This window comes from Aotus nancymaae, unplaced genomic scaffold, assembly GCF_030222135.1.
Source record: "Aotus nancymaae isolate 86718 unplaced genomic scaffold, 86718_ANA_hifiasm-v0.15.2.pri h1tg000041l, whole genome shotgun sequence".
In the NCBI taxonomy this organism is placed as follows: Eukaryota; Metazoa; Chordata; class Mammalia; order Primates; family Aotidae; genus Aotus; species Aotus nancymaae.
The window spans coordinates 17,636,704-17,648,393 of NW_026988455.1; the positions used below are offsets into that span (position 1 = coordinate 17,636,704).

The 11,690-nt window shown below is 56.8% G+C and overlaps 1 protein-coding gene across 2 annotated transcripts in view; it reads right to left on the reverse strand.

Moving 5' to 3' along the window:
* PTCH1 (patched 1) overlaps nt 1–11,111 on the reverse strand; it is a 67,636-nt gene extending 56,525 nt beyond the window's left edge. Inside the window, exons 1-2 of one of the 2 annotated variants that reach the window (XM_012461940.3) lie at nt 2,225–2,434; nt 484–676 (exon numbers count right to left, since the gene is read on the reverse strand). In XM_012461940.3, the coding sequence (XP_012317363.3) occupies nt 484–676; nt 2,225–2,434 (403 nt within the window). Of the gene's footprint in view, nt 1–483; nt 677–2,224; nt 2,435–10,602 lie in introns of those variants that run through there. The other variant, XM_064361531.1, reaches the window with a different exon arrangement.
* Between the last annotated feature and the right edge of the window lie 579 nt (nt 11,112–11,690).

An 11,690-nucleotide genomic window follows, 5' to 3' on the forward strand; every position in this document is an offset into this window, starting at 1 on the left:
GGGGCGCGCACACTCCCGCCAGCCGGAGGGGTGGCCTCTGGCTCCCCCCGACTCCTTTTTCTTTGGACGCGGTGGGTGGGGGTGGGGGAGAGAAGGAAGCAGGGCTGGGGAGCCAAGCAGGGAGAGGCCAGCCCTAGGGCGCGTCTCGGGGTGCAGCCGAGGCGGGCGGCGGCGGCGACGGCGAGCCCCGGAGCCCCCGGCGCGCGGAGTGGTCCGTCCCGGAGGGGCCCCGCGCCCCCGGCCCGCCCCCGCCGCTCTCTCCCACCACACCTCGCCGCGCAGCGCCCAGAGTAGATTACAGCACGGCCTTTGTCGGGAGGGCCTGGCTCCCGGCCAGGCGCCCAAACAATAAACAATCCCGCGGGTGCGGGCAGGGGGTTTCGCCGGCCGCGGCCGGGCTCTAGGTGTGCGCTGGCGAATATCTCTATCAGCCGCGAGCAGGGACCGGGCCGGGGGCGCGGGCGCCGCGGCGGGCGCTCTTACCTTCCACCCACAGCTCCTCCACGTTGGTCTCGAGGTTCGCTGCCTTTAATCCCACCGCGAAGGCCCCAAATATGAGGAGGCCCACAACCAAGAACTTGCCGCAGTTTTTTTGAATGTAACAACCCAGTTTAAATAAGAGTCTCTGAAACTTCGCTCTCAGCCACAGCGGCGCTTTCCGGCCAGTAGCCTTCCCCTGGGGACGAAGCAGAAGGGAGGAGTGAGCGCCGGGAAGTCGCGGCCCGCGAACCCACGCCCGCTCTCGCGCACCCGCCGGGTGAGCCCCCAACAGCCTGGGGGTGCACGCTGCCGCAGCACAGGGACTCACCCTCGAGGCTGCAGCCCCGGCGGACCCGAACGTCGTGGGGGGCTCGGTCAGAAATCAAAGACCGGGCCGCAGCGTGGGAGCTGCACCTCGGGGATATCAGGGCGCCCCCACCCGCCGGATCCCCGAGTACGATTTGCTGGGGCTGCAATTCAGGAGAAGAGGAAGCCCGGGTAGAGAGGAGAAAGACCACTGGACACAGACAGTATTCACCCCAGACCTGAGAAGGGAGGGGCCGCGTAATCCCAGCGACGGAGCCCAAAGTTCAGGAGCCCGCAAACCGGGTCCCCTGTCCCTGAAGTCCTGCTCCGTCCATCACCCTCGGGGATGGGCGCTAGGGGCGAGCGCGCTTTGGGAACAACACATTGCGGGTTCCCCCAACTGGACCCCCGCCTAGAGTGCTAGTAAGTGGGGATCCACGTGGTGAGCGCGGCCGCGGGAGTTCACTCCCGGCGAATTTCCATAGCGTTGGGAGTCGCTGTGTGAGCTGAATTAGGAAATGGGGCAGCCATCTGCAACTTACGACAATATTTGTGATCGGAAGAGGGCAGCCACAAGGATCTTTCCCTCCTCTCCCTTCCTTTCTGGTTAAACGTAAAAAACAGCCGAGTACACAGGGAAAGGGCCCAGGCCAGCGCAGGCTGTTCCCCGGCGCGGCGTTTTCCCGGTGCTGACCGCGGCCCCGGCGGGCCCCCGTCTGGGTACTCGCCTTCCCTGGATTCCACACATTTCAGCGAGCCTCGTAAACACAATGAACCGGGCCGCTCCGCAGACCCGCACCGCGAATTTAAGGTGGCAATTTGTTTACAACGTTCCCTCCCCCGACCAGGCCCTGAGGAGAGGAAGCTCTAAACCTGGGAAACGGGGGATGTCTTTTTCCGAGAATAATTTTTTAAGGGAGCAGAGATTTCATGCTTAACAAAAGCAAAACCGGCTGCCAAAAAAGGAAACCACCTTTATTTCGGCTCCCTCCCCCCTTCCTCTCTCCGCCTCTCCACTCCGCCTCCCCCTGCAAGATGTTAAGAAATGTGGCAGCATTACCGGGGTTTAGGCTGCAAATAGGGGCAGGGGCGCAGGAGGAGGGAGTTCCAGGGCAGGGGGCACGGGGCCGGGGGCAATGCCGCGGCCGCCTTGGAGGTGGCCCGCAGTGGATGGCTTTCCAGTGCTCCGGAAAAGGCACGCCGGAGAGGGCGTGTGTGTACACACACACACACACACACACGCAAGCACGCACACCTCCACCCCCTGCGGACCTCAGACAGCCCTTTCCTCCCAGGACCAGAGGGAGGGTTTGAATTTTTCAATCCCCACTTGTCTGTTGCTTTTCCTGGAGGAGTGTGTGTGGGGTGTGTAGCGGGGGCGATCCCAAAGAGAGGAGGGAAGAGAAAGTGGGAGGGGAGGAGAGAGTCTGAAATGCACCTTGGAAATCTGCTCCAGAGCGAAGGCGGCGTCGCAGTAGCTGGGCCGGTGCAGATAGTCCCGGTCCGGCGCGGCGGCGCGGCGCAGTCCCCCGATCCGTCTGCGCCTCCCGCCTCCAGCCGGCCGGCCCGGGGCACCGATACAGCCGCCGCCGCCGCCGCCGCCGCCGCCGCGGTCCTGGGGCTCGGCGGCGTTACCAGCCGAGGCCATGTTGCCGCCGCCGCCGCCGCCGCCGCCGCCGCCGCGGGGACGGAGGCTTCCCAGGCGGCCCGGCGCGCTGCTGCCGCCGCTGCGGGCTCCTGGCGCGCCTGGGCGCTCGGCTCGCGAGGACGCTGCTGGCCGCAGGCTGCTCGGGCTCGGACTCCGGTTGACAGACCAGCCGCTGCTGCTGCTCACACGGCGGGCGCTGCTGCCGCTGCGGCCGCGGCCGCTGCCGGGGAGTCAGACCCTGCGCCTTCCATTGCCACATTGCGCGGGGGTCCCGAGGTCTCTGCGGCCGCCGCTGCCCACATCCAGTTCGCGGGAGGGCGAGAGCCGGCGCGCCGCGCGAGCCTGTCCTTCGGGCGCTTCCGCGGCGCTCCTTGCGGTCCCCAACTCCCCCTACCCGCCCCTCGCCCTGCGCCGCGACCCCTTCACTGCAGAAAGAGCCAGCGAATCCCCGCCGCTCCCGCCGGCCGCGCTGGCTCTCTCGGCGACTCCCGGGTCGCCCGAGCGGCCGCGGAGGATAAGCGCAGAGCGGCCGCCGCCGCCGCGGGGTCCGAGGGTGCCCGGAGGGTCTCAGCGCTGCCGGGCCGGGGCAGCCGCCGCTGCCGCTTCTCCCGCGGTGGCTGCTGCTGGCGGTGGCGGCTCCAGGAGCTGCTGCTCTGGCTCTGGCTGCTGGGTTCGCGGTGGCTGCTCAGTCCCGGACTCTGCTTTCTTGTGCTCCTCGCCAACTCGCTGGACCATTCTGTCCCTGTGCAGCGCGCCTCTCTCGCTCCCGGGACCTGGGGACTCCGCTCTGTGTGTGTGCAGCGGGCAGCGGCCGCAGCAGCTCCTTGATTCAATAGATGAGATGGAAGAAATAAAAAAAGAACTCTCTCCATTTGGAGAAAGAAGAGGAGGAGGGGAGGGGGTGGAGGGGGAGAGAGCGAGCGAAAGAGAAAAAGGCTGGAGCTCCCGCCCCCGGGGCTGTCAGATGGCTTGGGTTTCTGCTACGCGATTGGCTCGCGGAGGGCAGAAATTACTCAGCAAACATGACTATTATTAGCTGCTTAGCAACAGCTCACCAAAGTAGAGAGACCACCCAGGTAGGCAACCCAGTGTGTGCATCCCCGGCTTCGGGGCAGCCTCTGAGAGCGCCAACCTTCTCGCATGCAATACTTTCATTAAGGAATGCTCCCCCTCCTTTCTCTTATTCCTTTTCTTTTCAACAGTGTCTTCTTTTTGTGGGATGCCCTTTGCGCGCACACACGCGCGCACACGAACACACACGAATATTTGCCTCGCGGTAGACACGGGGGGGAAAAGTAATATTTTTTTAAGCGCTTAAACAATTTCTGAAATTCCTCAAAGAGAAGCCTTTCAGAGGCACCTTGGCCTCAAGCTGCAGCAAATACTGGGAGGTCCGGCTCGCATTCCCAGGCCTGCACCAATAATGACAGCGTGCTGGATAGTGCGCCAGTGTGTGCCAGATTTTTTTTCCTCCTCTTTTCTAACTAAAGGGAAGACTTAGGCTCTTGCAGGGAACAACGTCTCTCATTAAGATAAACAGAATGGAAAGTTAAAGAGGGAAGCAAGCGTTGGGAAAAGCCACCCTTTCTTAAAATCTGTCTGCCCCCGCCGCCCCCTGCTTTCTCCCCCCACTTAAAAAAAAAAACAAACAAAAAAACCCACGACAGCACAGTCCTAGTTTGAAGGAGTCAGTGTTCTGTAAATGTGGATTCCAGACACCGAAGCAGTCTTGGGGAGGCAGAGGCGTTTTTATTTGAATCTTCAATGTGACAAAAGTAAAAGAGAAACAACAGAATCCTTTTTACAACTCAGAGAAACGGAATTGTTTCCTTGAGAGAGTGAAGTTTTCCTGATTATTTTGGGTTCATTTGTAACCCCCTTTTTTACTAACCAGATGTTTATATAGTCAGCTTTTTTTTTTAAACAAAACCCGGCATGCATGTTATATTTAATAATAGTATGACGTAGGAGATTACAAGCGCTCCGATGTTGGATATATTCGAAACAAATAGTGCGCGGATCGCGAGGATTTGTCCTGACACCGCGTCCAGTGTCACTAAGACATCCTGGGGATTCGCTTCCCGCGGAGGAGGAAAACACCCGACCCTTTGAGGTGGATCCTGAAGCGAGACACGTCTACACAACTAGGCTTTTTATTTTTTATTTTTAAAAATTGTTTTTGAAAAATGGAATATGTTTTTCTTACGTTTGCAAGTTACAACGTTCCTCCCTGCGGTAGGAGCCCGACTCGCAAACCCTTCATTTGTTTCACTTTAGTATTTATTTCTGTTTTTTTAAACAGGGTTGAACTGCAGAGGGACCACAGTAGCAAGATGCCCAGTGAAGTCTTGAAATGGGGCGGTGTGGCTTTAAGATGCACACGGTGTGTGTTCATTGAAAAAAAAAGAAGAAAGGAAAGGAAAGGAAAGAAAGAAACCCAGATGGAGGGAAAGGGGGAGGAGTAGGGAGAAGGCGGAGCTCCGGCGGCCACGTGACCCCCGCGCCGGGAGGCCTGCGCGCACGCGCGCGCGTGGGGCCGGGTGCGCGCGCGCGCGTCCGGCTCCGGGACTCCACGCGCCCGCGCGGTCGGGGCAGAGCAGGTAGGGAGGCGGGTGCGCTGGGCGGGCTCCTGGCCTCCAGCACGGCCTCCTGGGAGCCTAGGCAAGGCGCGCGCCCAACGTTGCGCGGACGGACGTGCCGGACGCGCCGTAGTACATTCCTGAAGGCGGACCGGCCCCCTTACGCTGCCCAATGCCCGCGCCGCCTCCCTGCAGCCGGCCAATGGTCGCGCTCACGAGTCCCTGCCCATTCAGTGGCCCCGCGCTGGCGGCCCGGGCGCGCTAGTGACTGCGGCGGGGCGCGCCGGCCACCGGGGCGGTCCACGCGGCTCCCGTAGGGGGCCCGTCCACTGGCTCTCCCCGCCCCCTTCCTTCCTCCCCGGCGGTTTCCCCTCCCCGTTTCCTTCTTTCGGCCTGCGCCTTCTTCTTCCCTCGCCCCGCAGTCTCCTCCATTCCCCATCCCCCGCCAGCCTGGCCACCTTTCCTCCAGCCTCTCCACCTCCCCAGCTTCAAGGGGAGGGCCTGCCCCGGACCCCCGAACCCGCAAACCATGTGCGGTGCCCGGGGCAGAGCAGGGTGTCCCGAGACAGAGAGGGAGATGGGGTGGAGGTGTTTGGGGGCGTTCGCAGGATCCGGAGGGGGACCTGAGTACCGGGCCAGCGCGGAAATTCAAAACGCAGACCGCTTAAGGAGCACGTGATTTTGTGAGTGGCTCAGGGAAGGGCTGCGGAAACTCGGAAGGCAGGCGGGCATCGCGCGAGGAAAATAACGCTGCGTTGATAAAGAGCGCAGACGGACGGCTCCACACATTGCCAGTTTCATCTTTTGAGTATAATCCTGATGTTTATTAGGTCTGATAAATAGCACAAAACAGGAAAAGAGATTTACTGTTCTCGCTTTTCTTACTGAATGGTTGTGCAGACACTTCAAGTCGAACCATGTGTGCTTGCTTTGGGAAATTGCTTTTTAAAAACTGGGGGAGGGGGATAGTACCCCTAGTTTTACAAGTCAGCGTTTTTTATATTTCAAGCTTGCCGGAGGGCAAGGAACCAAGTAGCCACAGACACGTGGCTGTCTTTCCAAACTTCTTCACCACGTTTTGAACCAAAACTATTAGTTTTTCGTCCCAATCTTTTACTAGAGGGATTTCGGTATAGCTGCCTGGATGATGGAATTCTGGAAGAAACGGTAAGCTGTGTACCCGTAATGGATCCGCCTCACTCTCCGCACGCGGCTGCATGTCCTCCGGTTCCGGCCGCTGCCACATGCACTTCATTTCAGTGGCAAAGCCTCTTCCACTCGGCCTCATATCCCTTAGTTTGACTTAATTCTTAAACGTTTTGAACATTGATCCCCGGGGTTTTCAGTGCCCTTCATCCCCTCGCCCGCTGTTTGATAGGTTAACTTTTCAGCATCTTACACAATGGTCCCGGCCTGTAAATTCTAGCCGTGGGTTCCAGGACGCACTCCGGAGCCTGGGCTCTAATGAGCGCTATCTTAATCTCCCCACCCCCCACCCCTCATCCGCCGCTTCCCCTGTGGTCTGCTTTTTTCATACTCAGAGATGAATTACTTTGAGGATCTAATTGGCCTTGTTTCTGTAACGTTTTAAGGAAGGGAAGAGGAGCCAGTGTAAAAGCCTGCTCGACTTGGGTGGTCAGGGCTGAGGCTGCCCCCAATTTGCCTCATTGCTGATGCATGCGAGTGCGACATTCCCAGCGATAATGTTGTTCCTAATCAATCTGCCCTTATTTACATTTGTAAGCATTGTCGGCTTTAATATGCATGCCACACCGCTGTGCCACACCGGGTTTGTTAGCTTCAACTAACCACAAGGATTCCACAGACCTGAGATGAGGCTGACTGCGGCAGCCAGACCAGCTAAGCTGCCCTCCGGAAGACAGTTCCTTTAAATGGCCCTTCTGCCTCTTGGCACCCTTTGTGAGAGTTACCAAATAAGTGAGAACTTGGGACCTTATCAGCCAGCAGGAGTTGCCAGCCTCTATGAGGCAAGAGCTGAGTGTTCCATTTCCACTTTCCAAGTAAAGTTCATCTCAATCATAAATTGTCATTTTGATCTCCCAGTCATGATCCAAGTCTTCTCATTGGAGTCTGTAGTTTCAAAGCAGATGCCTTAAGCTCCCTGGATTCCCTCACATCTCCTCCCTCTCTGTTCCAATACTACAAATATCCATGGCCACGCCACACACATTTCAAAAATGATATCAGATTATCCAAATGATGACAATGAAATAAAACATCTGCCCTTTGTGTTGGGATGTTCCAATGGTAAGCAATTGTGGGAGCCAGACCTGGTGGAGTTAGGAAAAACCACAGTGAAATTTAACTTTTCACTGGTTTCTTAGATCAAACCAAATGGATCTTTAAAATCCAATGTAATTTGGCTAACTTCTGCAGAGTATAAATGAATAAAGGGGTTAATGTATTCCAGTAATTTGACCCTGGGGCCATTTATAATTTTGTACACTAAGTTTAATACTCTCTTCCAGAAATGCAGGGAATTGCAAACATGATTTTAAATCCTACAGTATTCTTGTTGAGAGGGTGGGACAGAGAGAGGAATTGGGGATTTGATGCAATTTTCTTTTAGTGCATGGGGAGCCTGGGATACAGGATGTGAATGATGGTCAAGGCAGGGCTTGAGCATCCAAGTGGGTACCTTGAATAAGAGTTGAGTCTTGACTCAACTCAAGCCAGTGTGCCACCATCCACTACATTTTCTTGGCTCCCTAAGAATGCCTTTTTATTTTCTCATTGGCAGCTTTTGTATATTCTTAAAAGGTGATGGGAGAAAATGTGTCTGAAAGGTTTCAGGGAAGTGGTGGGGAGATTCAGCAGCCACAAAATGTAAAACTACTGGGCTTGACTCCCCTCCCCTACTCCTTTCCACCTTCTGTTTCCTCCCCTTATTTACCCCCTCCCCAGGCTGGAGGAAAGGGAACAGCTCTAGCCAACTTGTCAAAATAATGCTGCTAATTACCCCTGATCTCCTTTAATGGGAAGCTGCTCCTAACTCCACAAAGGAGTAAATGAGGGGTCTACAGCACAAACCCGGGAGCACTGGCATTTTTTGAGCTTACAGTGAGCTGGGGGTGGGGAAAGCCGCAGAGGGGAGTGTCCTGAGAAGGTCCCAGAAATCACATTGATTACTCCAGGTTTAAATACTAGCTTGAAAGGGGAATTAGACTTTATGCATTGCCAAAAGCTATTGGTATTCTCTTGCTAAGCATGCCACCAACTGCTGAGAGAATGTTCAGAGCCTACTATGAACTTGAAAGAAAACAGAGCATTGACCCCTGTATTGATCCCCCTTTCTCTAAATATATTCTTACCCACATTGCTTTCCTCTAATGGATAGAGATGTATTCCTGAAACACCCAGACTTTGAACATGCTTTGCATCCGTCCCTCGCCTCGCCTCTATCTCCCTGTCTAATATATCTCTATCAAGCTTTGCGTTTGCTAGGAGGCACACCATTCATTTCAGTGATCTCTGCCATTGGGTCCTGCCTGAAAAAGAAGCTGAGCAACATGATCCCTTTGACCCACTGCTGGAGCAACAAATTTATTAGAAATATAGGCATGAGAAATGAAAGGGAAGTAAAACAATTCCAGCTTATTGTGTGTCTTTCTTTCATACTGCTAATCCGGTTTACACATCACGCCTACATGTCTCAATAGGGCATTATACACTGTGGCAGAGGCTGGAGAAAATAAAAGGTGTGTGTGTGTGTGTGTGTGTGTGTGTGAGAGAGAGAGAGAGAGAGAGAGCGAGAGACAGAGAGAGAGAGGGAGGAATGAGGATAAAAACGGTAGACATTTTAATCCACCTTGATTAACCTCATCAGTTTATCTGTAGAAAGCTGAAGATAATTTGTAAAATAGCCTTTTTCTTTTCACAAAATAATTCCAATTGGTTCTAACTTTTGTTCAAATAGCTTGTCAGATTATGACTAGATTATAACCAGAAATTAGATAAACCTCTCACAGCGAGTCTGAAATGAAGCTAATACCCTAAATTGAGAATGGTGGGGCCTATTGATATCCATCTTGATTCAGCATTTTAATTGAAACAGATCATGGACTCAAAGGCATTTTACAGCCTTGTGGAAGGAAGCTGGGTGACAACTGGAACACACACAAACTCAAAATTGAAAGCCCCTTGTTTTACAACTTGGGCACTCCATGCACCTGAGGCAACAATTTATCCTAAGTACCACCCAGAAATTGTAAGTTGCAGTAACAAAGGATGACACTATAAAGCACTGTCTTTCTTTGTGGAAGCAATTAATTGCATGCTGAACTACTCTGCCAATAAATACAGAAATAAATAAAAACCGAAAAGAAATGAATACACACAGAATGCTGAAAAAGGCCTATTGTGGTAGTTCAATACCTCAGTGATCCAATTATCAATATTTAGAGCCACCCATGTGGCTCTTTATTTTTTATGTATAGTTCTTTTGTATTTCTCCTCCCCAGGGAGAAAGAAAGGAAAAAAGGGAGGAAGACGGTGTTCTCTCCCAGGTGCAGGAAAACAGGTCTGTGGGTGTCTTCCACACAAGCCACCCACCACCCATATGGTTCTTCTTAGGTGATGGAAACATACCAGTTTCCATGAGAGTGTGCTCATCCATACGCTACCATCATTTAAAACATGAATATAAATACGTGGAGACACAGCGCACGTCACCCAGAGGCACAGTCTCTGGGGGTCTTGGGGTTCAGCGCTGGGGTCGGGTCGGTAAGGTGCAGATCGGCCCGGCCCGCTCCCGGGCTCCCCTGGGGCCTCACTCTGCACTCAGCACAGGGCCGGTCGCCCACCTCTGTAAGGGTGGCAGGCACCCGAGCGCCTGAATCGGTGGGCACGAGAGTCGCATATACCACCGCTCCTACCCACCGCCACTTCCTGAACCCCAAAAGCCCCTCCGACCCTTTTCCCGCAGCGAGGAAGGGGAGGTGGGTAAGGTGCCTCTCTCTTAGTCCCGGTGTCCCGCTCGCCCAGGCTTGCGTGCGGGCGGGAGAGCCGGGCTGCGGGTCGCGAGCGTGCGCCCGTCCCTGCTGCTGCTCCCCCGAGCGGGCGGCAGCGGCTTCCGCGCGCGCGCTCCGAGCCCCCTCCCCTCGGCGCTGTCACTCTCCGCACCAGCCCTTCCATCACCAGCTCTGCCTCCGCAGGCGAGTCGGTAGCCACCACCAGGCTGATGAGCGGAAGGCAAGGTGGCGACCCTTTCAGGCGTGAAAATGGGAGCCCTGGCGACCCCCTCCGTGAGAATTCCCCCCGGAGCCGTTCTTCGGCCCGGGTCCGCCGCGGCCAGCCCCCTCTCCGCCCCTCGGGGCTGCCCTCGGGGGCGGGGGCCCCGGCGTGCGAGCAAGCGTGGAGGCGCGGGACCCGCGCTCCCGCGCCCGGGCGGCGCAGCCCACCCGGCCCCACAGCCCCGGCGAGCGGCCCGCCCCTCCCACCCGGCGCTCTGGGCTCGCTCCTCCGTCCGCGGCGCGGGGCGTCCCGCGTCCCCGTGTCCCCGCGCCGCCCGGGGCGCACGAAGGGCGAGAGCGAGGTGGCGTCGGCGGCCGCCGCGCCGGCTGCACTCACCATAGCCGGCCGTCAACCCCTGCCCGGAGCGCGGGTGCCGATGGCGCGGACGCTGGGCTTGGATTTCACATCAATTCCTTTTTTTTTCCTGGCCCCCCTTTCCTCGTCCTCCGCTCCTCTGTCTTCTCCCCGTCTTCCCTCGTCTCCCCCTTGCCTTGTCGCTGCGGGTCTCTTTGTCTCCCCTATCGTCGTCTTTTTCTTCTCCTCCGTCTTCGTCGTCTTCTCCTCCTCCTCCTCCTCGGTCTTTACAAAAGGAACGGAAAGTGTAAAAACCCCGGCGCGCTGGGCCGCCGGAGGCTTTCGGCGGAGTGCAGCGCGGACTCACAATTACAAGCCTGTTTCTATTAAGCAGTTCCATGGCCCTCGGCGTGGGTGGTCTGCCGCGCCATAGGCAGGACCTGTCAGGGTCACGCGACGGATCCGAAAACTTTACCCCTTTACAATAAACTCAAGGAAAGCAAAGTAAACTCGAGGAACGTGCTATCAGCACAGCCCTCCTGGGTAAACAGGCGCTCCCCTCCCCGCCTTCCTGGGAGGCGCCCGGCCCGGCGAGCTCCCGCGAGCCCCGCCGCCCCCTCCCCGCCCCCCGCGGCCCTGTCTGCTGGGGGCCGCCGGGCGGGGGGTCTCCGCGCGCTCCCGCGGCTTCTCCACCTTGTGCTGGGCTCCCCCACCCCCCACACATTATTTGCTAACTTTTGGCCATCTTGCCAGAACGCCGGTGGGGGGAGGTGTGGGGAAGCAAGGAAGCTCCTTTTAGCATCCCCAGCGCTCCGGGAAGTGGGGGGCGCCCAGAGGGCTGAAGAAGAACACCACCTTTCATGGCCTGCGTTCTCAAAGCCCTTCCTGCTCTCATTCCCACGGAAGCGCAGAAAAGCTGGGAGCCCTCTAGATGACAGGCCCACAGGCCGCCAGGGAGGCGGAGAGCCGGAGCGCCCGGCTGATCGCAGCGCCTTCCCGGGGAAATTTCAGCACAAGATGTGTGCGGATTCGTGCCTGGGAAGCCGCTCATTCTGAAGAGATCGAGGTGGCGTCCCTTGGAAACCAAGATTGGTAGCTCGTCCAAAGTAATCACGAATTGACATTTGCGC